Below are 27,182 nucleotides of genomic sequence, written 5' to 3'. Positions count from 1 at the left end.
AACCAGGATGAAAAGAATCCTAACAAATACGACAGTTATTCACCTTTCTGCGTTTTATGCATACCAGCGTCGATGCACTTTCCACAAACTCCTATTAGCTCAAGGAACCCACAGTTCATGACGCAGCTCAAAGCTGTAAAGAATGCAGCTTTGTTTCCAGTTCCCAATGCGTTTGGTTACCTCGGGGCCAACGAGCTTCATCGTCTGTGATAAAGTCGACGCCCGCGTTGAGCTTCTCCTTGAACTCTGAGAAGCTGTCCGCTTGCGGGTATCGTCCCGAAATGCCGGTGATGCAGATGTCTTCTTTCGTCATGGTTTCCTGCCAGCGAAAAGAAGGCTTACATAAACAAGCATTCTTTTTATTTGGGGGCGGGGGGGAGGGACACGCTTTGTGCTACACTACCGTGAAGATAGTCATTTGGTTCTGCTAGGATCCAGAGGCTGTGTTCGTCTAAAAAAAGGGAATCGGCTGTTGCTGTCTTTAACCTCTTGTTCTAAACGTGCCAGAACTCTTCCGTACTAAACAACCGTACCTCGCGACGTCTCGTGGACATAGCCTTTCGTTTGTCGCAAAGTTTACCTACAAGCAATAGCCGAAGGAAACTGCTGTTACATGAAGCAGGGTCCACACGGCCGCGTAGGTTAATTTCTTATTTACCTTTTTCCCGTCGATTTCGTGAAAATTGGTACGAGCTCATAGGAGACCTTTGTATCATTGTATCAGCGCCAAGGTGAAGCACATTTAAACAACAGCTGGATGACGTCGCAAACCAACGTGCAACGTTACCATAATAGTGTGCCACATAATAATCTATTGTATTTGTAGCTTTTAGGTAAAAATACGGGGTCATTGATTCAAGAAACGCGTTTACCTTTCTCGTGATCGTGGAGACGTGGCTGTGGTCATCTACGTATGCTTTTTCAATAAACAATACCTTCCCTAAATTCGCAGCAAAGTAGTCGGTAATAATATCCATGTGCCAAACTTTCGTCTAACAGTCCCACTTTAGCTAACAATAGTTTCTTCAGGATAACGACACAGCACTCTGCAAAAAGAACTGACTAAAATCGGCATAAGTTACCCTGACGCTTTAAGCAAGGGGCATTATTGCAATCCGCATTCTTCGCGGACTTTACACAGTTTTCAGTACGACAATGTTCACATCAACTTGTGCCATTGGATACGTGCAACTGGACACGTGCCTTGAGCCATGAACATGAGAAAGAATAGACAATTTGGGCCACTGGGTGTGCGCAACTGGGCATTTAATATTGACATCATTATCATCAGCCTATATTTATGTCATGCAGTGGACATAAATATAGGATGATGGTGTCAATATTCTTGGCCAATACTACAGAATGGTTATATGTGCCACAGGGTAGGTTCTCCGATAGAAAACACAGGACAAAAGCCTAGAAATGAAGAAGTTAGCACCAGAAAAATGAAGAAGTCAGATACACATAAGTGAAGCAACCGATATCAAAAGCGTCCGAATGTGAAGAAAGAAGTTAGGTGAAGAGAATGGGAGCCGAGCGTGCATTGAGCGAGGAGCTTAGAGCTACAGGAAGGGAAGATGTCGGTAACTGGAAATTGAAGAAGTCAGCCACAAATTTGGCAGTGCGGTACGTCGCTGCCATCAGTGCTCAGCGCACAAACACCGACCTGCGTAGTGAGACGCGTCTGCGAGATTTTTTTACGCTTGCAGCAAAAAAATTCCATGAAGATAACATATTGCAATATGTACATGTAACCGTGCCACTTTGACAAACAATAAATTATGTTCTTATGGAATCAATCGCCTATTGGGAAGTGACTGCTAAGTGTGTACCTAACGGGCCACATTAGCTAAAATATATTTATTTTGGATATACAACAATCTAGTCGGTAATGAGAACTTACTACTAAACGTACATCGAACAATGCAACTTTAGCAAACAATGTTGCTCTTTTCTAGGTCCCAACGAAACACTGTAATGAGAACTGAATGATATCTATAGTCAAAATATGCTACGCTAACAAAGAATTGGTTTTTCATGTTCGGTAAAATTTATCTAATAATCCGAACTGATTGCAAAACAACCTCTAAGCGGGCAGGATGAAATGCTCAAGTTGAAGTCATCGGAACTGTTTGTCACTAGGTAGATTTTGCCAATACAAGAACTCACTCCACTGTTTCGAAAGGTAGTGAAAGTTGCAGTGCTTCCTCGATTTGGCAACGGAACCGTACTGTAGTCTTGTTTTCTCCAACCAAAAAGACATGGCCTCAACACATGCACGCTGCATATAGCCTCAGGGGCTATTCATCTCTAAATGGTTACATGCAGGTAGTGGCCGATAATGACAATTTCGAAAAGTAGCCGACCATGCTGTGTGCCTGGGGCATATATGGTGCTGCTCGAAAAAGAAATTTCATGAATAATTACTTGCTTCTAATTAAGTCTTGGGTAATTTTCATAATACTGAAAATAAAAGGACGCGGTACAGTAACAGGTGTGCATACTCGAAGCGTAGACTATTACCCACATATAAGTAGACGCGCTGTGATAGACAGGAGCGGATTGCAACAAGAAGTGGTCGATGCTCTTGCTGCAGCGGCAACCAGTGAGATATATCTTTAAAATGTCGTCGCTGCTTTATACATGTGCACCTCTTATCTCGCAGCATCAATACGCGCCGGATGTTTGAGGGTGTATTCCAGCTGTAGCCACATTCCAACCTACGTCATCCACATATTTTTTACATTGATGTGCTTTAGAAATTTCGTACCGCTTATGAGTTCGAACGCTGTGTTAACAAGGCTGACTCTTTTTATTTTTATTTTTGATGGCAGAGGCTATAGCATGACAAAAACAAAGCAGCCATATCACCGGAAATAAAGCCAGAGTCATTCCCACCTAAGCACACATGCGAGATCTAAGCCGGTGAATGGTATCAAACCTGTGCAACTAAAGGTGATATAGAAAGAGTCAGCCTTGCTAACAAAGCATTTCACTTCATAGATGATAGAATATATCAAAGGCCAATGAATCTGGAAAATATCTTAGTCTTGTGTTGGTTGCGACTACTTCGGATTGTTTATGATTGTTTTAAAGCAAATATCACTTTATGCTTACTTCAGCCATATTAAATCTATGAATCTATCTATCTATCTATCTATCTATCTATCTATCTATCTATCTATCTATTGATGTAGCCTCTTACGCCGACACAATGGCCCAAGTTGTTTAGCAATGGCCCAAGTCGTCTACATGCATCACGACCAGGAGTACTAGGTTTGTGCTCCTGGTCGTGATGCGTAGCGGTCGTTCCATTGTCGGCGCTCCACCTTCGTGATATCTTGCTTTCGGCATGCCGTCAGTGTCACGCCTCCTTCCCGACCCAGCGGCCGAAGTGTTAGAACAGCTTGTGTCACTAGGTATGGACTCGTGGTCGATGCATCGCCGTCATCCATGCTTTGTCATCCGACACTCGTCATGCGGTCGTCGTCCTCATGCATACGTTGTCATACCACCATAGCGATGCCGTCGCGGTTGTTGATTCGTCATCATTGGAGCTTCGTGATATGGTTCTCGTCGTGCTACCTTCATCACGGCTTCTACCCACCCCAGTGTTCCAAGTTGTCTAATAACTGGTGCCACTAGGTTATGTGTTCGGTGTCGTGATGCTGTCCTGGTCATTGCGTCGTCGTTGTTGCAGCTTGCCATCCAACGCTTGTCATGCCGTCGTGGTCAGGGTGTCGTTTCTTTATGTCATCCCTTCAGTAAAGGCATCCCACTGTCGTCATACAGTCGTCGTTGTACGCCTTTGTCATTCGATTGATATTCCTACGTAATTCCATTGTCACTGCGTCGGCGTCATAGAGTCGTCGTCATGTCTCCATACTCACTAGACACCTTGGCAAGCGAGTGTCGCAGCAAAGTGGGACGATATCAAAGTATGATGCATATACCAACACCACCTAAATAGCATAAGGCCTGTTCACTCGCATCCATGACGTCATGCTACTGGCGTGACGTTAGCGGTGACCTCGAAATCACCGCTGCTTACTCGGGAGCATCCCCATTAGATTATATGGCAGTAGGGCGAGGTAGCATGCCGTCATGGATCGGAGTGAACAGGCCTTGCGGTATCTAGGTGGTGTTCGATTACGGCCATCACGCTGTCGTCAACACCTCCTCGCAATCATGCTGTGATCGTCATAGTATTGTCACGAGACCGTCGCCATTACGCCATCGTAATCATGCTACAATCATGCTACAATCATGCTACAGCCATCGTAATGGTTGCGTCACCGTGGTACAGTCGTCGCCCTACAGTCGTGGTCAGAGCGCCGTTGCGATACCATCGAGGTCTTTCTATTGTCGTCATTCTAGCTTTGTCATCTCACTGTCTTCACGCTATCATCGTCGTACAGCCGTGGTCACCACATCGACGTTAACGCGATCGTCTCTATGCCATCGTCATTTTCCAGCGTTGTCATCCAATTGTCTCCGCGCCATTGTCGTCATTTCCTTCGATTTCTATGGTGGTCATCAGTGCATTGTGTTCGTTCCCTTTGTCCATATTCTGCCTTAGTTATCCTACTGCTGTCATGCTGCCGTCTCCGTCACGCCGACGTCATCGTTTCATCGTCGCCATGCCATCATCGTTAGTGCGTCGTCGTGAAACAGTCATCTTCTTGCCGTTATGATCATTCCATCGTAGTCATGCCATCTTCATCTTTTTTTAATAATCATATCATAAGAAGCCCAGAAATACCCCAGTAAGTGGGGTATTTCACGTACTCGTGACGTCTGCGTCAGAAAGGATGTTACCCATCCGCCGCCAAGGTTTGTCAGTGGTGGCACTGGCTAACACTGCCAGGGTTAGTCCTAGTGGTAAAACGTGAAGACCCCAGAACGTGGATGGGAAAACGGCACCGCGGTAGCTCAATTGGTGAGAGCCTGGCACGCGTAATGCGAAGACGGGGGATCGTTCCCCACCTGCGACAAGTTGTTGCCATGCCTCTCCACAAAGTGGGGAGGTATTCGCGGCGCATGACATGCGGTGAGTGCCGGAGTTCTATGCTGCTGGGCGTTCATGGCAAGTGTTACGACTGGCCTGTGTGGTGAACAACTTGTGTTGCGCCGCCAAAGCTTTCTAAATACGTCAAGCCGCCCGCAACCGCTGAAAAACGCTTAGGAGACTGCAGCGTCGGGAAGGCGCTAGTGTTGTGGGCGCATTCTGGTCTCCTTCCACCCCGGCGCGCGCTGCGCCCTGATGTCTGCGTACGCTCGCCAGTGATGTCTCCCTTCAGTGAGCGGGACGGTTAAGCTTGGCGTGTGCATTGGTTCCTTCTCCTCCTCCTCCACAAGGAAGGCGCCGGCGGTCTCTGCGTGTACGCGTGTGCGCGGCAGTGCAGTGGCGGCGAGGGAATCCGATAAATTGTCTTACATGTACCGAGCGGCGGCCGCATGCGTGGAAAGCGTTCGCTGAGTGAGGACGTTCCAGACTTTAAAGGATGCCTCCGCCAACGGACTTCAGCCTTCAGCTTTTGAGTAAGCATGACTGTGTGTCGCTCAGCGCGAGGTAGCCTGTATAGCTGACCGTTCCGCAGCGACATAATTAAACGTTCTTTGTTATCGCTACGTCGTCACCGTGTATTTCTGGCCACCTCAGGACTCGTGAGCCACTGCAAACTGCATTCAGTGGCGCGTTCCTGAACGCCTGGGTGCACAGCTGATACCAACTGGTGCCGGTGGTGCGATCCGACAACTACTGGTCAAGCTCCAGACCGCCAGGACCGCGCTACTTCAACGGTCGTGGGTGAACCGTCCGCACTAACTGGTGCCAGCGGTGAGATACGATGTCCCCTGGTGGTATGCGTGAGATGCAACAGTGCGTCGGGATGCTCTACGCCGGATTCTTTGTTGCGAGGTTTGGGGAGTGCGAGGCCTTTCTCTACTAATTTTTACTAGGCTTTTCTCAGTGCAGATAATAAAGCGGGTAAAAGATGTGGTTGTCGCCTACTGTGTGTGACCGTTAAGGCAGTACAGCGTATACAATTGAGAAAGGAGCACTGAACTCAGCCATGCATTTGAAGTAGTTGCATGAACCGGAGTTGTTGGAGCTTGCGAAGAAGCAGTGTGAGGATGTCTCCGACACGCTTAATAAAGAACCGGTGTTGATCGAGGCTATTCTTGCATCGGAAGCTGATTATGTCGAGTAGTAGTAGTGATTTTGATGGAATGAGAAGAGTCACTGTTTTCGGAATGCCTTGAGACGATTCGGGAGGGGGCAAGAAGACAGGCACAAGAGCGTGCACGTGAAAGGCAAGAGCGCGAGCGTTAAAGACAAGAGCGAACAGAGCACAGAGAGTGCGAATTCGCACTTGAAATGACGCGGCTTGATGACGAAATAGAACGCATTCAAGCAGCACGTTTGGGTAGCAAGGCGCCCGCTGCAGGAGAAAACTTTGGCCAACGTCCAGAAAAATAAACCTTCGAGTTGCGAAGGTCGCGAAAAGCCGAGCTGTTTCAGGTATGTAGGGAGCTTGATATAAGTGTAGCGGAAAATAGGACGATTTATGCTATTGGTACAATCATATTAAAAAGCAAAAATGATCGGACGACGATCAAATACTTCTTGAAGACTGTTCTAACATCGGGACTCGTGAGGAAAGTTCCGATGAAATAGAAACATTAGGCAAAGAACTGGAAGAAATCCGACAGGAGTTGAGCCGCAAAGAGCAAGAGCGTTAAGACCGTGAAGGCTTGAAACGAAAACAGTGCAAAGTCGCCAGTACGGTTCCGCCGAAGGCGTGTGAGCACGCTGAAACGCCAGTAGTTCCAGAGCTAACAGTTTGAAGCTTCACACATGGAAACATGCAAACATGTGTGTCGTCAAAATGTTGCGCAATCGCACTTTTAGTATGCTATACCAACATGCCCAGTCTTCAACCTTAGCAAGTATCGTCTGCACTTCCATGGGCCCTTTTATTTGTCTTTTTGTTCAAGCGCTCCGATGTGTGTGCTTCTCTTCTGTCTCCCGCCAAGATGTTGCTCACTCCAACTTCTAGTATGCTGTACCAAGCACCTAGTCTTCAAACTTAGCTGCCAATGAACTGAAGTGCATTTATTGCAAGTGCGCAATTAGTAAACGAAGCTGAACACTAAAAAGACAGCAGACTTGTGTGACCTTTATGAATCACAGCCCAATTTCCGGCGAAACTATTTAGTTCGAGGAGGTGCAATAAAACTTTCATTTGACCGTAAAAAAGAATATATATACTTTATAGCGTTGTCTCTAAATGACTGGGCCATTTGAAATCATGCCCGCATATAAGGCTTTCGATCACTTGTGAAGGAATTTTTACAAGGGATTTTTACAAGGAATCTTTACAAAGAAATTTTACTCCGCGAGAAACTTGACCATGTTGTTCCCCCATTTTACACTAGATGTGACCGTGGTGGCATTTATAGTTCCACAGGCCAATATGGTGAATTCGAAGTTGTGCCTAAAGCATACCTATAACGCTCCGTATAGCTTGCATACGTAATATATGTTTAAGGCCATAATTTGCCCGCACACTTTTATTTCTTCTATACTTCTAACTCTACCGTGGAAAATCTGATTGTCATTGCCTACGCGCTTCCGTCGTTCTGGTTCCGGAAGAAACAAGCGTCCGTTGTACAAGTTGCGAAACTCCGCTTCAAACATCGGGTTTGTTCCGCAACTTTCTGTGGGAAGTCTAAGAGACTGACGCGCCACTAGTAAGCGTCAAGACGTAACTAGTCGTTACGAATCGTCTGCAAAAAGAAATCGAAATTACTAAGCCTGCTGACGAAAAATGTGCAGACTAAAAACACTGTACTACAAGTAGGGCTTCTCAAACACCATTGTGTCTTCGACTGAATGATATAGTAATCACATATGCCAGAAAAAAATGTGTGGTGAAACGTCAAGAACACCTCTCAAATAGTTTTCGAATATTGATCGGCCATTTTCATAAGTTGAATCCAGGAACTCGCAACAATAACGAGTTTGATACCGCAGTGCCTATTGCGAAACACGCTTTACGAATCCATGTGGGTTTAATTTTAACAAACTCCACATGTAGCATCTATAAAATAGCTTAACCAAACACACCACTCAATCATATTCCTTAGCTAAATTTCAAATCGTGGTATGGCGCATTTGGCAATAGCCGTTACTTGTGTTGAGGACCGCATTGCATTCAATAATATCCGATGATAATTATAGTTATTTCAATGTTTCGAACCTTCCCACATACCCAATTTATTTGCTTTTGCTTCAAGTACATGCCCAGATTGTATTTAGCTGTTGTGGTCAATAAAGTGGCGATAGAAAGTTAGCTTGGTGGTCCATAAGTGACGCGACCATCTGCAGAGCCTCGCTGTGTTGCCCAGTCATTGTGTATAGCTCGAGAAACAGCTCTAGAAACATGTGGTTTACAAGCAGTTTAACAAATGGTGGGCTCTGAAAGGTCGCAGGTGGATGGTTTTGTGTGTTTTGCTATAGTACTGGAGAAATAGCAATGCGTTTTTTTTATACATAGCAATCAAACATGGCCGAGTTTGCGTGATCATCTGGAGCCACGTTTTACCCGCTGCGTCTTTGATTTACGGTGCTTTCTCGCAAATAATGCGAGTGTTTTTTCCCGTGTCTCGGTACTTCAAATTTTCATCGCCTCGCACTCACTTCCGGTAGTAAAGTATTATATTTGCTCAAGTATTGTTACTTCTGGCAAGTAGTTTTCTTTTGTTTCTCAATCTTTATCGTTTTCGTTCATTTTCTTCTTAAGTGGAATCAAGATTTCCCGTGGTACTATTTGCGAATTGTACTTTTAATTAAATGGGCAGAAACAAAGCAAAAGCCTCAGAGATTCAGGTGTAGAAAAAGAATGATGACCAATACAGAAGACACCAAGAAAATTAGCGTACCTTGCCCTAGTGGCGCAAGGCTAAAGAAACAGTGGGACTGATCGGCTCCTAGCTGGTCCTGGCCTTAGGGGTTATGATTTTCAGGAATTTATAAGATAATTGATCGATCATCGATAACCTAATAATTGGCTATCACAAGGTATTGGCCACGCATTTGCGTTTGGCTAAGCACTACCAAGTCATCCCCAGCATTTATTACAGAATTTATTGATTTATTCCGGAGCTATTGATTGGCTATCGATAGGCTATCGATGACTGACTAAGTTTAAGTAGTCCCAACCATGCTTAGCTAGACTTAGCCAGGCTCAGCTTCGCTTGTTCACATGGGTAGGTGCCATTGCGCTTGGATCCTTTGTGCACGTCCGCCAGAATCGGCCCACACTTTAACGCGAAAGCGTTAAGGGCCCCGTGTCGAAGGAAATCCAGCGTCGGCGTGGATGTCGGCGTCCGCTACAGAAAAAAATAATCCTCATCCACCCCGACCGCGCAGGCCCTCCATGTGGTGCAGGGTTTTGGGGAACAAACATTTAATTTCTCACAGTTAAATCCATCAGAAAAACGGTAAAGTATGACTTAACCACATCCTACATACATGATGGCGTCGGATTGTAATTTGAATGCACGAGAAAACATTATGTGACGAGGAAACTCAAATACAAACCCCTTTTCCAGCATTTCTACAACAGCAACACGGCACGCTCGGGTAATTTAGCTGCGAAAATTATATCCAGAAGGCGCTCGCATATTCGGCAGATCAAATTGCGAGTTCGCCTGTCTGTTTTGGACACGCGCGTGCGTCGGGGCAATAGCAAACAATTAATAAAATAATAAAGAAGATGCTAGCGCCTTCACATTTACATATAATACGACTTATACTGCCCCTGGAAAAACATCTTGCCAGCAACGTATTTCTGTTTAAAAGTGAAGCCGACGCTAAGGGGATCGGTGTAAGCTTGGTGTTTGTAAGCTGGCTTTCCCACGTTCTCTGTTGCGGTGAAGGCCATTAAAACAAACATGCGATGCGATCGGGGCCCGATAACGGTGGTGCATTCTTAAAAGCGAAGCTGAAGCGTCCTCCAATTTTTTGTCCGTTCGCGGTTGACACAGTACACCCCGCTTAAACAGCTCCGCTGTGGAAAGATATACGCACACAATATATCTAGGCGTTTCTAATTATACCATGGTGCTCGAACATGTGGTCTATTTCGTAGGCTGCAGTAAGACAAAGTACAGTTGCCATCAGTAGCGCACCCAGGATCTCTGCCAGGGAGGGGGGTTAAATTTTTGTGTGTGTTTGTGGAGGGGGGAAGGATCACTTTGCATAATATGCAATTTCCGTGCTTTAGCCAGAGGAATCCAACAGCAGATAAAATGCCTAATCATTATAATAATGACACCAAGGACGATGACGACATCTATTTCTTCAGCGTTTTCCTCAAAGGAACTTAAGAGTGAATGACTAAATACAAGACAGTTATACAGTGTTTGGTTAATCAGGAAAATTCCTCAAGCCACCTCCTGAATAATAATAATGTGACCAGAGCACCTGAAGGTACACGTTGGACTGGTGGGGCTGGACGCGCGGGGGGGGAGTGACAACACCCGAACCTCCCGCCCCCCCGTGTGTGTACCACTGGTTGCCATCAAATGTTTTCACACCCCGGTATAATAATAAAACTCACAGTATTCGAGCCAAGACACGCCGACTGATACATAGATTTCCCGCCTACATTCGTATACGCAAACAGTATTGTATGCTTTATTTAATGCGGGAACACACTACTTGTAAATTCACAGTTTTCTAAGATGCTGCAGGTGATAAACTTTTCACAGTGACTGTGCGGTTCACAGTTGCTACTGTGAACACAGACCGCGTTTAGTGCTGTGTTCAAAGGAAAGCGAAATCCACAGGAATATGATGAGTGAAGTGCGTGAAATCGAGTATAGTGGTGGTGTGTTAAAGAGGACAAACATGAACCAAATATTGCGCGAGGCATAATGTTTTAAGGCAACAACATAATTGCTGTGGCTGGGCAGAGAGGATGACGACAAAGAGCCAAGCACGAGGACACGCGCTGCAATAAATACATAAGAGAAAAACGAGCCAATCGCTGCAACGCACAGAGATAAAAGCAACCAATCGTTGAAAAACACGGAGCTCTCAAGGAAACCAATGTTGGGGAAACACGCACTACGCAGAGAAGAGAAGCACGCTGAGGCGTTCCAGGAAGCCACGGAAGAAAAAGGTAGGCGACTGGACCAGGTGCCGGAGACAAGCCGACAAGTTCCGGACCCGAGCCACCATGACTTCAGGCAACTGGCACAAGTTAAGGGCCGATTAATGGCTTCCGACGCTTCGAGATTTCACCAAGCGTCGAAATTAAACCCAGAGGCCTGTTAACAGCTGAGCCCGTTGAGACAACGGGAGTAGTCGGTCGGTGAGCCCGAGCTTCCGTAGAGCTGCCTGGACAGGACGTCCCGGTCTCATGCCGCCTCATCCTTAGCGTTTCTGATGGTACGCGGAAACAACTCGCTTCTAGGTATCTCCGACACGTCAAGCGCTCGGACCAGAGCCTTGATGAGCTCCTCGACGCTTCACCCATCATCTCGCCCCACTCGTCAGGCAACGGCGAACTGTGTTACGTGGGCTGTGCCGCAGGTTACCGTTTGCGCTAGTGCATGTTGTTAGTCGTCCATTGTCTCAATTTGAGGTTGGCCTTAGCTGTGTAATGTTTTATGGAGTGTTATCCATCTATTTCCTGTTCCATGCATGTAATAAATGGCTTGTGTACCTACGTCAGCGTGAACACATGGCTTTGACGTTTTGTTAATTGCTCTGAGGTCATCCTTCAGTGTCTCTCTGAGAAAATAAAAATCATGTGCGCCACCAAATGGCATCCGGTAACAGGTCGTTTGGGAGCCGGTGATAGTCTTATAGTCCGCGAGAACCTAAACAATTAGAACGTAAATCTACCACTGTCCAACTTGTATAAACGCGCCAGCCAATCAGTATCGCTCATTTTCATGACGTCATGGCACAAAGAACCTGTCACGTAATGACATGACACACAAATGGTGTCCTTCCGATGGCCAGGCACTGCGAGCCACCGAAAGCATTGTGCTTTTTGTGTCCACAAAACCACGTTTCGTCGTGCAGTCCCAGCTGTCCGAACCTGCTTCAGCTTCAGTCTCGGAAGCCGTCTTTCGGGGCAGTATAAATTTGTTTGAGATCCCATGCGCGGGCTCGGTGTGTTCTCGCCCACCGTTGTTTCACCACCAGCAAGTTGCAACACGGCATATGTGTCTCTCTAACCGCTCGGATATTCGCATCACTCGGATACTCATTACAGATTCACCTGAAAATCAGGAGCCTTAACAAATCTCATCGTGCTCATGCAGGTGCAATGACACGAAGGTGCAGTTTTTGCCCAACTGGTGAACGTCCACGCCTGTGTATGCTTTGTCGCCGTCGAAAGCCTTATTCACCGGCAAGCGGTACCGCATCCGTGTCGATATCTGTGCTGGTTTACTGATTTCAGATGACAGTGCGAGAATTATGGGGATCGTTTTTGATATCTGTTGGGCACATCGGCCAAAGGAGTGGTTTCAGTGCAGCTGAAGCAGTAAGCAGAGGGAGACGTTTGCTGACGCGACGACTGTGCAAGTCAGCACATCCATGTATGAAGAATGCGGAGTGGACGAGTGCAATAGTAAGACGGTTTCGCTCGTCCGGCGCACCAATTATGGGGCAGCTTGTGTTTATTTGTAGAGTTACTCATATTTCCGGAAGCGCATCCACTAGCCCATCCTAGCTGAAAGGGCCGGTCACACTGGTGGTTCTGGACCTGCGTGTGTGAGATTCGCGTATTGTGCTCTGCATTGGAGTGCCATAGGTGCTAAAGCGAATAACCAATGCTTCGCAAAAGGTAGCAGCCTCTGCACGTTAAAATCAACTGTTGTCACCTAACGGCGAAATTAACAAGGCAAATATAGTACCTGTGTTACAGGGTAACTTGCCATCGCGATCAAGCGAGTGCCCCTTTGACAGCGCTGTAAACGGTTTTGAGAACAACAATTTTTAACGGCGTCGTAATCAGCTGATAGTGTGAATTTTTACCTTTTCATTAAACGTGTGTGTGTTGTTAGTATGCATGCATTCTGAAAACATTGTTACGGCAATGCTGATTGATTTACTATGGATTGTAAATGTTGGCAATATGCCCAATATGTCACCGGCTTCTTCACCACTATAAACTGCTAAATGATCAAAGTGTGATGAGTGGTGAACTGAAGCATTTCAGCTATTTAAAAGTTCACAGCTGATTATTGTTCCTAAATACATAGCAAATTATTCGCTGTACTGAATTTCTTCAGTTCGTTTAGTTTTCTTGCAATGCTGCAGACATCTTAGTATGTAAATTCACTGACCCATGCATTAGGTTATTGAATTTTGTCAGCATTCCATGTGGTGAAATAATGAAAATTAGAGCGAAAATGACAGTCGTGGTACCTTTCCCTTGGAAGCAGCACAACCAAAGCGAATTTTATAAACGTTTTCTTATTGCGTTTCGCAAGGAAGTTTCTTTGTGCAATTTTCTTGCGGTAGCTAATGTATGGCACAGATTTTGACGTGTTCGCCTAGTGATTATGAATTTTTTCGATGTAACGTGCAGTCATTCGACTTTCTTCATTGCGTAAAACCCGATTCAGTAGTGGCTACGAGCACGTAGGTAATAATTCAGTGTTTTTCTAGTTTAATACAGTAACAATGTCACTTCCTAAAGTAAACAATTGCATCAGTGTTGACATGAAAGCGTATTTACATAGTACAACCTTTCTTGCACGCTCATAAAGTAGACAACAGTACATTTGCACTGACCTGGTCCCGGTCTCATGCAGCGTCATCCTCAGCATTTCCAATGTCGCGCCTGGTCCTCCAGATGAACCGGAAGCAACTCTCTGCCAACCGTCTCCTAGGCCGGAAGAAAGTTGCCTGTGGTTCACATAGAGTAACCAACCAGCACCACCAACCAGTACCTTCATGAGGTCCTCACCATTTCACTCATTATAACCCCCTCACTGATCATGCAACGGTGAGCTGTTTTGCGTGGACTCTGTGTGATGCTCCCGTTTGCGCTAATGTAATTCAAGTAATGTTGTGTCATGTGAACGTTAGGCTTAGCCTTGAAATGTTTAAATTATGTTATCCACCTATTTTCCGTTTCTTGTGTGTAGTAAAGACCTTGTCTATGTCAGCGGGAAAAAACCGCTTTGTCCTCCTTTCGGTGCTCTGAGATCTTGCCTCAGTGACCCACTGAAAAAATAAGAACGTGCATCACAAGGACATGTAACTAATTTAAGAAAGTGTGGCACAACCTGAGTAAGAACACTGGCCGTCTTTTCATCGAAGCCTGCTTGTATGCGTATTGTAGCGTACGTGTTATATCCTGACACTGGTAACATGAGCAGACAGCACCGATGACAACGACATCTTTAGTTTCTTCGGTGGGTCACAAAGCATTAGAAGAATTTCCCTTTCGTACCGTTGTAGTTGCGGTAAAAAGAACAGCCTCAATACAATCATCATTATCCCGTTGCTAGCGCCTTCACATCACCAGCCTAGCTGTCATTACAATAATCGTGAGTGAGTGAAATAACTTTATTTGGGCCCAGAGAAGACGCAGGGGAGGCCCCGTGCATGTCCCCCGGCTAGTCCCACGTAGGGACTGCCAAGCCGAGCTTGACATTACTCAGGACATCCAGGGTTTTGTCGTTGAGTTCGGGGCTGCCCAAAAGCGCAGCCCACATATCCTCGCTGAAGGCGTAGCCGATGGCTTCACACTCCCAAAACACACGGTTCAATGTTGCCGTTAGTCCACAGGCAGGGCAGTCCGCACTGGGATACCTTTCAGGGTATATAGCATGAAGAACCGCAAGGTTAGGATACACACGAGCTTGTAAAAGTCGAAGGGTCCGCGCCCTGCATAAGGCAGGGTGCGGGAGGTGGAATACCCATCTTGACAGACAATAATGCTTTGTGATCGCATTGTACGTCATCAATGGCTCTCCGCGGGGTAGGGAGAATGCGGAGGCGGCGTGGTCAGCGAGTCCTCGCGCGGCCTCGTGCGCGCTCCCGTTAGGGTTAGAGGGAGAGCCCTCAGTCGACCCCAAGTGAGCGGGAAACCAAATGACAGAATGCGGAGAGATACTTTTTAAGCTTTGGAGAATGCGAAGGGCCTGAGGGGAGACCATCCCTGTTTGGTAGGCCTTAATGGCCGCCTGGGAATCGCTATAAATTGCCTCTCTGCGACCATCGAGCACAGCCAGCGCGATTGCAACCTCTTCGGCCACTAAGGGCTTCGAAGTGCGTACTGTAGAGCAGCAAGTGATCCTGGAATAAGAGTCGACGACGGAGACGGCAAACGCCTCTTGTTCGACATATGCCGCGGCATCCACGAAGCTTGCCTCAATGTGATTGTTATGGACATGTTCGAGTATAGCTCTACCTCTGGCCCGACGTCTACCGACGTTGTGTGCGGGGTGCATATTGCAGGGAATGGGCGCGATGTGCAGTTGAGATCTGATGTCACTGGGAATCCACACGGCGTCGGGGCACTGGTCGACAGGGTCGAGGCTCATCTCGTCGAGTATCTTGCGGCCCGCCGGGGTGCCGGATAGCCTGAGCAGCTGTGAACGATCTTGCGCCTCTATTATTTCTTCGAGCGTGTTGTGCCCTCCGAGCTTTAAGAGGTTTTCGGTGTGAGTGCTTACAGGTAAGCCCAGGGCGAGCTTGAAGACCTTTCTGATGAGGGAATTTAACTTGTTCCTCTCTGCAACATGCCAATTATGCATGGCTGCCGAGTATGAAAGGTGGCAGAGCACAAAAGCATCTATCATAAGAATGAGATTGTCTTCCTTGATTCGCCAGTGCCTGTTGGCGATCCTCCGGATGAGGCCGAGAGCACTCTCCGTCTTGGCGATGATTCTTCTGAGTGCGGTACCATTGGCACCGTTAGACTCGATATACATCCCCAATATTCGGAGCGAGTTCAGTCTGGGCACCGGGGACCCGTCAGCAGTGTAAAGCGGTATTTCGCTTTCGGACGCCGGTTTCCAATCACGATGGCCACCACCTCTGGGCCTTTTCTTGTAGAGAAGTAGCTCAGACTTGGATGGAGAACATCTGATCCCAGTGGGGCGGAGAAAGCGGTCGGTCGCATCGATGGCTCTCTGCATGGCGTCCTCAACTTGGCCATCGCTCCCGCTAGCGCACCAGATGGTGACGTCATCTGCGTAGATGGTATGGTTGATTCCTTGAATCTTGGCGAGCTCCTTGGAAAGCCCGATCATTGCGATGTTGAATAATGTTGGTGAGATGACTGAGGCCTGAGGCGTTCCGTGTGAACCGAGGGTGATTTCTTGCGAGAGGTATCATTCGATCTTGAGCTTAGCAGTTCTCTGGCAAAGGAATGATCGGACGAAGTTGTAGACCCTCTTTCCAAGCCCGAGGCCGGCAATTGTCTGGAGAATGAATTCGTGTGAGATATTGTCGAAAGCCTTCTCCAGGTCTATTCCAAGGATGGCACTGGTAGCTCCCGTGCTCCGGTCGATGATCTGATGCTTTATCAGCTTCATGGCGTCCTGTGTCGAGAGGCCGGCTCTGAAACCAATCATATTCTGGGTGTATATGTCATTGGTCTCGACGAGCACCGTGAGCCGGCTGAGCAGGGCATGCTCTGCGACTTTACCTACACAGGACGTCAAAGTGCTTCCTGGTACTTTACCGGGTTTGCGGATGAGTACCGTGCAGGCCGTCTTCTACTGTGTGGGGACATGTCCACTGCGCCAGACTTCATGAATCCTTTCGGCGAGGAAGTCGATCGACTCATCATCGAGATTCTTGAGCATCTTATTAGTAAAGCCATCTGGGCCAGGGGCAGATTTGCTGTTCAGGGAGAAGATCGTCGGATCTCAACCGCAGTGAAATCCTGGTCCAATTCCGGCACATCACACCCCGTGTAGTCTGGGAACTGGGTAGGGGCAGAGCTATCGGCGACTGGTAGATAGTTGTTTGAGCCTGTCGACAATCAACTCGTCTGGGGTAGAGTCTGAAACGAGGCGGATGGCTTGCGCAAGGGTTCGTCTCTGGCTGGACCTGGTGCAGCCCTCATCGAGAAGGTGTTTGAGCAGACCCCAGCTCTTGTCGGATCTGACCTGGCCCTCGACGGATTCGCAGAGCTCCTCCCATTGTTGCTTACAAAGGTTCTTGCAGTGCTCTTCGATCTCCCTGTAGACCTCGGAATCCTTCTTGCGGAGCCTCCTGTTATGCTTCTGCCCCTTCCATCTCGTAAGGAGGGCTTGCTTGGCTTCGAGCAGGTGGGCCAGCCAGTTATCCATCTTGTCAACGTCGAGGTCAGTGACGACCTCCTTGGTCGCCGCCGCGGCATCATCCCTGATTCCTTTGCACCATTTTTCCCGTCGGTACACACTCCAGTTGGACACAGCTGGTTCTTATCTTGCGGAAAACGTCCCAGTCGATCATCTTGAATTTCCTCGTCCTAAAGCGGGCAACCGCGAAGGAGACCTCGATGACGTAGTGGTCACTTCCGAGGTCTAGAGCCGTGTTTACCCACTTCACCTCCCCGACGTTCTTGACAAAAGAGAGGTCTGGGGTAGTGTCCCGGCATGTGGAGTTGCCTCTCCTAGTGGGGAAATCCTTATCGGTGATGAATGTCAAGTCCGCTTCCATCGCAGTCTGCCACAGGTCGCGTCTCTTGGCCGTGTCATAGGTGTCCCCCCACACCCTGTGTGGGGCGTTGAAATCCCCGACGACGACAAGGGGGTTCCCAACCGCCAAGGCCGACGGTCCTCTTGAGGAGAAACTTCGCTCTCGCTCTGGGACTGCAGTATACGTTAAAGATAAAGAGGCTGTTCCTTCTGAGGCCCCTTCTGGGTGGGTCCATGAAGATTTCGGTCATGACATACTCGATGCGATCACTAACTGTGCCGAGGTCGCGCGAGAGGCAATTGTACATTTTGTTGACGAGGGTAGCAACTCCCCTACCTCCTGAATGTGATGATAATACCAGATAACCCACGAGTTTGGTGGGGGTAGATGCAACTTGCTGAATAGTGATGATTTTGGGTTTACCTGCGAGGGTTCGTAAATATTGCTGCAGAAGTGGCTTCTTGTTGGGAAACCCTCCGCAGTTCCATTGCCAGATGCTAAAGTTCTCGTCCGCACTATCCATGTCTAGGCTGAGGGGAGGGTTGAGCAGATAACGCGGCCCTCAGAATCGCGCCTTCCGTTGATGGTGCTAGTACATTGCGTTGTACTGCAACCTGCGAAGGAGCCGGACTGGCATCGACCTCTTCCAATTTGCTGATGCGCTCACTGAGTGCACCTAATCCCATTTTGAGGTGCGCTATAGCTTCCTGGACCTTTTCTAAGCAAGCCTGCATGCTGGCGACGGCATTATTGAGTTCCGAGAGTAATTTTATAGTCTCAGCTTCCTGTATGTTCTCTACCGCTCGATGCTTGGGCGCGCAAGATCCGTGGGATGCCTCGGACGTATCCATGGCGACCGGGACAGGGACGGAGGCGGGTAGCGTCGGGGAAGGTGAAAGAGCGAGCTTCCTAATCCCCGCCATCTCCGCTGCTAGCCTGCTCATTTCTTGCTTAACCCGTGAGTTTTCTTTCCTCAACTGCTCGTTAACTCGGCCCAACTTCTCGAGCTCGTTCGCGTGGTGCGATTCGCGACGCAGGTCGTCACCTCTGGGGGCCTCACGCCCCCCTCGGGCCATGTCGGCCCAGGAGAGCGTCTGCTTCTTGCTTCTAAGGGAGGTGGGCGTGCGGGAGCGGGACCTGATCCGCCCCGACGTGTCGTGCCCCGGCCTGGAGCTGGAGCGAGGCCGAGAATCAGAGCGTCCCCGGGAACAGGCCCATCCTGTGGACCTGGAGCGGGAACCAGAACGTCCCCTGGACGCGGAGCGGCCCCTAGATCCAGAACGGCCTCTCGAGCGGCTCCTGGAACGGCAGCGTCCTCTACGCTGAGGACCCAGGGTGGACGAACCTGGAACTCATCCGCGGGGTCGGCACCGGCCATCTTGCAGCGCTCACTGCGACGGCGACGCACGATGTTTGGGATCTTGAATCTTTGAGCACATTCCTTACTAGCCGTGAGATGTTGGCCACCACAGAGTTTACACTTGGGGGTACACTGATGCTGCTCCTCGGGGCTACGGGCACCACAGCCACGGAAAATCGCGTCACCGGGAGTGGGGCACACGTCGGCGCGATGACCGAGGCGGCCGCATGTATAGCACAGGTCGATTTGCTTGCGGTAGAGCGAGCACTGCAAGAGCAACGGTCCATGCCTGACAAAGTTCGGTACACGATGTCCGTCGTACGCGATGATGACTGTGCCGGTTTGGGCTATTCTCTTGGCTGCTAAGGCGAGTGGATTATTGGTGTTGACAAGCTTGGCATCGACGACTTCAGGGCCATCTTGAAGGTCGATGTTGCGGATCACGCCCTTGCACGTGGAGTGCTGGTTGTCTCGTAGGCACTGAGCTCACGTACCTTGCCCGAGGTGAGTATCTGACTCATCCGGACGTAGCGGCTCGCATTCTCACGCTTAGGAGTACTGGCAACCATAATATTTTGCTGTAGATTCGGGCATAGAGTATCTTGGCATAGATCTTCCTGGCTGATGACAGCGGCGGCGAGTATTGCGTCAGATGTCGTAACCGCGCCAATCTTGGAGATATCCAGTCCACCTCGCGGCCTAATCACAATCTTGATATCATTTAGAGGAAGTGAGGGCCTTGGATTTTAGCGCAGCACCACCCGATTTGCCACGGCGCGCTCCCGGCTGCGGCGATGGCGCATTAGAGTCAGCCGTGCGCGTATTGGCGCCAACTCTTCTAACCCTCGCGGACCGCCAACCTTGCTCTTGAGTAACCTTTTCCGGAGCGATATCCTCCCCATCAACGTAATAGGGCATCTTGAGTAAGAAATTAAGCGTTCCGGGCCTCCAAAGGGCCGGCCGCAGGCAAAAGTAAGCCTAGCGTAAGCACGGTCTCCCGAGCCGCCCGCTAGGGTTAGCGAGAGCGCCGCCCCTCAGGAGAAGAGGCGGAGAATCACTCACTGTGGTCAAATATGGTATCGATAGAATCCTGAAGCCTTCACGGATCCGAAGCGAACAACAGTTCGTGAGCACTCGGTGCAAAACACTAGAAAAATTGGCGGAAAGCGTGAGCCGACGCGAGCGGGACCATGGCTCGAGCGTCGTCTTCTTCGTCTACCTTACAATAACAAATGACAGTTTACTCTAGTCTGTACAGGTGTTAGCATTTCCAGAATATCGGAGGATTACACGTTAACTCAAGGTCTATTAGCGCCATTGTAGCGATGTTCCGTTCAAACAAGAGCATGAAATTGCAATAATAGTTTCGTGCTCTTGTTTGAACGGAACATCGCTACGACGGCGCTAATAGACCTTGGGTTAACGTCTAATCCTCCGATATGCTGGAAATACTAACATTTGTACAGACTAGGGTAAACTGTCATTTGTTAGTGTGTACGGAGTTGAAGAGATGAAATAAAAATATACAAATTGCGAGTGTATGTGCATCACATGGTATACTTTTCTGTCATAAGGTCCACTCAATTATATGAGTCGGCTGATTATAAAACGTTTGGTCTTTAATGATTGTAGTACCAGTTTCAGCCGTGCTTCGTAAACACTTTTTTAAAAGCGAAACTTCTCTTAGTGAATATCGCCGGGTTTCGTGACTGTGGCTGCGGCCTGGCTGTTCCCTTGCCTAATAGGCCACCTAATCACAGCAAAGTACACGCGCCATATGCACCGCTGGGTTCCTTGCACCATCACCAGACGGCACTCACCTCTGCACATCGTGAACGGAGCAACACATAGATGAGGCATGTGTATGCTGCAGCAAAAATCAGTGTTGACATGACAGTGCTAGCGGATGTTGTGCATTCTAATGGAATGCGAAGGAATTCCCCCAGTGAGAACGGTACGTAAAGTACACCTTCCAGAAGCGCTTGGATTTAAAGTGGACGGAAGCATCAACGGCTCAGCAGTCGAGATAAGCAAGGGACGTTTAGAGTATTGGTGGAAAAAAGTAGGGTAGAGATTGCATTCCTTGGTGAGTGGCCCGACACCCAAACGCTCTTTGTACATCACAAGCTGGTCAGCCTCCCAGGGTTCCATTCGGAAAATTATCGAAATAAACGATCGTTCCTAGAGTGCGGCCTCACATATGTTAACTGCATCGTGGAGACAGAAACATTAGCTTCTATTGTGTCACAGCAAGGATTATTGGGCGTGGTATTGCGCACTTGGATTTAGCAGGAACAGGCAATGGAAATATATGAACGACTTGATGAAAACAAAGCGAGCAAGGAAACCGACGAAAGAAGTAGACTTATTTTTGAGCTGAAACTGAAGCTCCAAGAAGGAGTTCGGAGATAATGCACAACAAATCGTGATCCAATCTCTTCACCGTGTGGCACCTCTTCGCTCCTCAACCCACAGAAATTTCTTCCATTTTTTCATGAGCGACGCGACGATCTGCATACATACTTGCATGCAGCGTGCAGTGGGCATGTGTGTAAATGTTGAAGCTGTAACATTGATTGGCCGAATGACTGTCGACGGCGCTTTAATCAGCAATGAGTGAAGAGAGCGTTGCTGCAAATTTTTTTATTCGCCTCACAAAAATATCAGGAGACATTTCGCAAGTATAGGTGGAGGGTAGAGAAACTAGAGACCATTAGATGTCACACTTTTAGGGTACTTTGGTCACTGAATTGATAAGGCTGGCGTGTTCATGGCGTTTGACAAACTTCGAGACCATATTATCGCGGAACAGTTTCTCTGATGTCGCCATTCCAAGAATACTATACTTTTAAAGAACGATAATGCAAGTAACTCTAAGCGCTAGCTGACGCAACTGGCCGATTACTGTCGAACCTCAGTACGGTACGGATGTAAAGAATCATTTCACCAAGCATCCCATGGATATTCGACGGAAACCACCACCAAAGTGTTATGTATGCAAGCGCCTACGCCATAGGCTCATGAATGTCGCCGCTCAGCCATAGAACTGACGAAGTGCAACATCGGTCACAAGAGCCGCAAATGCTGGAGAACGCGGACGCAGACAGGGCACAGTTCTGCCTGTGTGGTCACCGAGAACCGTTGGGGTCCTTTTGAGTGGCAAAGATATGAAACACAAGAAGGGGGAAATTCCTGGCCCAGCTAATGGGAAGCCTGATGAAAGAAAAACCCCTTTCCTGCTTGAATAAAATGCGAGTATTGCAAGGGAAAGTTCTAGGTCGCATGGTCAGCGACAACTCATACTTGATACGGGCAGCAATATTGCCATTATCCGAAGAGGGTAAGTTTTGGATCAGTGCTTGATTAGAAACATAACCAGCGTTTCGCTTATTTGTAGTTGTGGTTACGATTTGACCAGAGGTGAGACTTCAAGTACATACACCATACTTTACAGGTAAAATAAGAACCTTAGGTACAGACCAACCACTTTAAAATACTGTTCTAGGAAACCTTCCGGCTGTCAGAGGACCCCATGAGCCAGATACTCAGTGGAACCAAGCTGTAGCCGGTCATAGTGACGCTGCGTCGTGAAACATCAATCTGCAAGCAATACCTGTGCAGCAATCATGTTATGATTCTGTCATTTTTAAGCCACAGGCCGATGAGATGACTTTGTTGTGTGTGCCAGAGATAAGATGGTGCGATGTAGCCAAAGACCAATTTCCAGAGGTGCAGCGAAAAAACAGTTGCTGAAGTTCCTGTTGGCAAAGGTCTATAGAAACATCAAGTCCACAAAACATCACTGCTACCCGTTCCTTGTAAATGGTGGACTTCTCTCCACCAGTACCGGCTTGCTACAGGCAGGACATTTAACCAGCTCAGCCTATACCAGCCAATACGGGAAGTCACACACGAAAGTCTCATGGCCGGGCCTCTAGGTATTCAGCGCACGAGAGATGGAGAACTGGCAGCTTTTTACTGACCATATATGCACGGCGACGTGAATCGTTTTGCAAAATCTTGCGAGAGATGCCAGCTAACACTACGGAGAAGTGAAGCTGGTGCTGTGGCACTGGGCATCATGCCTCTCATATGAACACCTTTTGAGCGTGTTAAGGTGAAGGTATCACTGTCGCCATCTTGCGTGTAGTTCAGATTCTCCCACCAGGCGACGCCACTCAGTCATGTTTGGTTGGGTGCCTCGATGCCCAGCGCTGGCATCGAGGCGCCCTAATGTTTGGAAAAAGCGAAAAAAAATCACAGCATATCCACGAAGTGAATGATGATGAGTGGGCGAAGCACCGGGGGATCATTCGGGTAAACCACAGCTACGGACGAGAGATAAAGAGAGTGCGCGTCGGGAACGAGAGAGAAAATTACACCATCTTCCCGTAGGGGAACCCTGAGTAGTATGCGAAACAGCCATGGGGTCGACTCAAGGTAGTTTTATCAGCTGTATAAACTTGGACATGCAGCAGCACCAGCAACGCGCAGAACTGTTGTCGACGCCGTCGGCGTTTTGCCCGCGTTCGCACCGAACGCGCGCAAAGTGGAACCGGAACCGGAAGTGGAACCGGAACCGGAACGCCATCTAGTGAACACTTCATAAAACTACAGGTGGCTACATACTACTACTACTACTACTACAGAAGAGAAAACGACCCACACCCTAAGGAGCTTCGCCCCTAAAAGGATCTGCTCTTCGCCGCCACAGCATGCCCCGGGATGGCCCTCCTGCGACGCGGCGACAGGTGATCCGCCGAGTTGAGGAAAAGTCCCCCTCCCCCGAGGAGACGCCGCGTAGGGGCCAACGCGAGCGGATGCCTGCAACGTCGGCTCCGGCAAACGGTACGTGCTGCTCCTACCCAATCTCTCCTACGGCCACTAATCTGCTCGAGAAGCGACATAAGTGCCTAAGGAAGACAGGGAGACCGCCCATTCCGGGTGAAATCCTACCTTTTTTGTGCTGAGAACGATTATCGGACCGAGACGCTCAGCTGCCCAGTTAAGCCTCACCCGGACTCTACCTCTCCGCCGGCACCGCCGGCAACGCCAGCCATTATGATGGATGTAACGGTTGAAGGCCACACCATAACCGCACAAGAGCTCCAGTCAGACGATTGGACACCAGTGCTGTATAAAGCCTACGCCTCCCGACCAGCCAGTTCGCCGAAACCACCTCACCACTCCGGCAACGCTACCTCCGAGGCAGCTAACCCGAACGCCAGGAACGCGGCGCACGACGCAACAGCCGCCACCCGCAGCGGCAAGACGCCGGCCCGCCTACCACCTGCGACCAAGGAGACGCGCCTCACAGTGCAGCGTAGCAAGCAGCTGCCACCACTCCCACCCAACGCTATTCGGGTGGTCGTTCGCCCGCGAGGTGAACTACGACTTCTAGACGTCCCAACACCTCGACTTACGAAAGCAGTGCAGACCCAGCTCCGAATCCCTCTACCGGACGACTTCTGCCTGCGCACCCACCCGACCAACAATACTTTCACCATGGCAACAACACACTCCCCAACAGCCGAGACTCTCAAGACGCTAACCTCCCTCGCAATTGGAGACCAAACCTACCCTTGCACGGCTTACGTGGCACCCCCACCGGGGGCTACCAGAGGAGTCATCACAAACGCCTATGACGACGAGACCCCAACGCAACTCTACCAAGACATTGTCAGAAGAAATCCGGACTACACCATACTAGCAGCCCGACGCATGGGAAAGACGCACTCCATTCTAATCACCTTCGACGCAAACGCAGTCCCGCACTCCATCAAGTACATGGGAGCCATCCACCGCTGCACCCTATACCGCGGCAGTCCGGATGCCTGTACCAATTGCAGACAGCCGGGTCACCGTCACGACGTATGCCCAAGCCCCAAGACCAATCTTTGCCTCCGCTGTGGAACACAGCATTCGCAACAAGACCCTCCTTGTACGCCCAAATGCATTCTGTGTGAGGGCCCTCATCTTACCGGCACGGGATCGTGCAAGGGACGAAACCTTCACCAGCCAAGGAAACAGCCAAGCCGCCAGAAACGCAGCAGCAGGAATCGGTCCCACCCAGGGACAGTTTTCCCCAATTGTCATCCGGACACACCCAGCCCAACCAACACAAGCAAGCCTGGACAGAGCCATTGAAACAAGCCGGCAGCACGCCCCTTTCTTCTCACAAGCACACGACATCCATGACAGTGAATCCCAGTTTACAACACGCCCTGGCGAAATCCCAGGAGGAGGCAGCGGCAGCCAAAGCAGAAGCTACAGCAGCCCGAGCAGAAGCCGCCGCTCTTCGACAATGCATCGCCAAACTGGAAGCCCAGATAAGTGCTCTTGCCACTGGATCTCCCATTTCACCTACCCCCGCTCCAACCGCACTTCAACCTCTTCCCCTTAACCCACCCAACGACCATACCTTGCCCAGCCACTCCAACCCTACTTCCTCTCCTGATTCGCTAGCAATGGAGGCTGACACGGAACCCTCTACAAATTCAACCGCATGCACAACGCCACCTCCCTCCACCCCCCTCTCACTAGACGACATTCCAACCCTGCTTGAGTCATTTGCTGCTCGCTTTGAAGCAAAATTGCAGGACGCTGTCACTCACATCAACCAGGAATGTGCAACCCTCAAAGACGCGGTTATTAACATAACACAAGACAATGCTGCTCTTAATCACCGATTCGACGTGCTAACCCAAGGGTTTTCTGACCGCTATAGCGATCTTGAGTCCCGGCTCAATTCTTACGCAACCCGCCTCACAAAGCTGGACTCCACCCCAAGTAGACGTAAGAAGCCTAAAGCAGCTGAAGGACAGGACAACCCTATCCCTAATACAGCTCACGACTCCCACCCCCCAGGTATCACGACTCCCAACCCCCAATCGACTCTCATGCATGATGGCAGCTCCAAACCGTAATCTTACTCTCTGGCAGTGGAACTGCCGGGGCTTTGGCCAGAAGCGTCATGTGGTCCACCAACTGCTGTCCTGCGCTACAGGACCCGACATCCTTGCCCTGCAGGAGCCCTCCAACCCACTCACCCTCCCCGGCTATACTCCTATTCTACCCACATCCCCCCCGCCCACTCGGGTAGCGTTTCTAGTTAGCCGCTCAATCACCACCATCTCCCATTCCCTAGCGATTCAAGACATTGATCACCTTCTAATTGAGCTTGTGCCACAACACGCTCGAGCGAATAGTATCTTCGTCTTGAATGTTTACAGCCACCCTAAATGCCTACAAAGCAACTTCGAACGCCTTTTTACTCTTGCGAAGCGCATAGCAAACAAGTGCCCCTTACTCGTCGTAGGAGACTTTAACGCCCCGCATACGGCCTGGGGTTACCAGCACGACACACCGAAAGGACGTCGGGTGTGGTTAGCAGCGCAACAGACCGGTCTCTCCCTTCTTACCGACCCTACCTCTCCTACACGCACGGGAAACAGTGTCTGTAAAGACACTACACCAGACCTTACATTCGCACATCGCCTCCCTCACGCCACATGGTGCAACACACGAGAGAATCTGGGTAGTGATCATAGAATCATCGAAATTCTCTTAAATGCTCAACTACCCCGCAGACCTCCCAGAGGCTCCACTTTCACGAAGTGGGACTCTTTCCGATCATGTAGAGCAGCCCGCACCGTCGTCCCCATCACGGACATCACCGACTGGTCCAATCAATTAGAAAGTGATGTTCGATCCGTAACTCGTCCCCTACGAGAGGACTGCCCAAGCGACACAGTTGACTCCCGCCTCCTGCATTTATGGGAAGCTAAAGCAGGCCTAGAACGACGCTGGCAAAGGCAGCGCTGGAACCGAACACTTAGACGCCGCCTCGCCCGTCTCAACAAAGAGATAGAGACGCACGCGGCGACTCTTTCACGACAAAACTGGGAATCACTATGCAACAAGCTAGATGGCAATATGAGTCTACCTCAGACCTGGAACCTCTTTAGGCACTTGATAGACTCCACTCAATCTAAGACCACACAAAGACACAACCTCACCAAACTCATACATACTTCCGATACACCTCCACCGGAATTCCTCCAAGAACTTCGAAATCAGTACTTCCCCACATACCCTCCTGTAACACACCCTGGCTATACAGGCCCCGCTAACGAAGTCCTTGACCAA

At 49.2% G+C, this 27,182-nt stretch overlaps 1 protein-coding gene across 1 annotated transcript in view; it reads right to left on the bottom strand.

Moving 5' to 3' along the window:
* LOC119454362 (fatty acid synthase) overlaps positions 1-17,343 on the bottom strand; it is a 52,181-nt gene extending 34,838 nt beyond the window's left edge. Inside the window, exons 1-2 of the mRNA XM_037716314.1 lie at positions 17,161-17,343; positions 181-319 (exon numbers count right to left, since the gene is read on the bottom strand). Coding sequence (XP_037572242.1) covers positions 181-319; positions 17,161-17,343 — 322 coding nt within the window. The remainder of the gene's footprint in view (positions 1-180; positions 320-17,160) is intronic.
* Between the last annotated feature and the right edge of the window lie 9,839 nt (positions 17,344-27,182).

Source organism: Dermacentor silvarum, chromosome 5 (genome assembly GCF_013339745.2).
Source record: "Dermacentor silvarum isolate Dsil-2018 chromosome 5, BIME_Dsil_1.4, whole genome shotgun sequence".
Classification (NCBI taxonomy): domain Eukaryota; kingdom Metazoa; phylum Arthropoda; class Arachnida; order Ixodida; family Ixodidae; genus Dermacentor; species Dermacentor silvarum.
The sequence above is the reverse complement of the archived record's forward strand: the minus strand, read 5'-3'. Positions and strand labels throughout refer to the sequence as shown.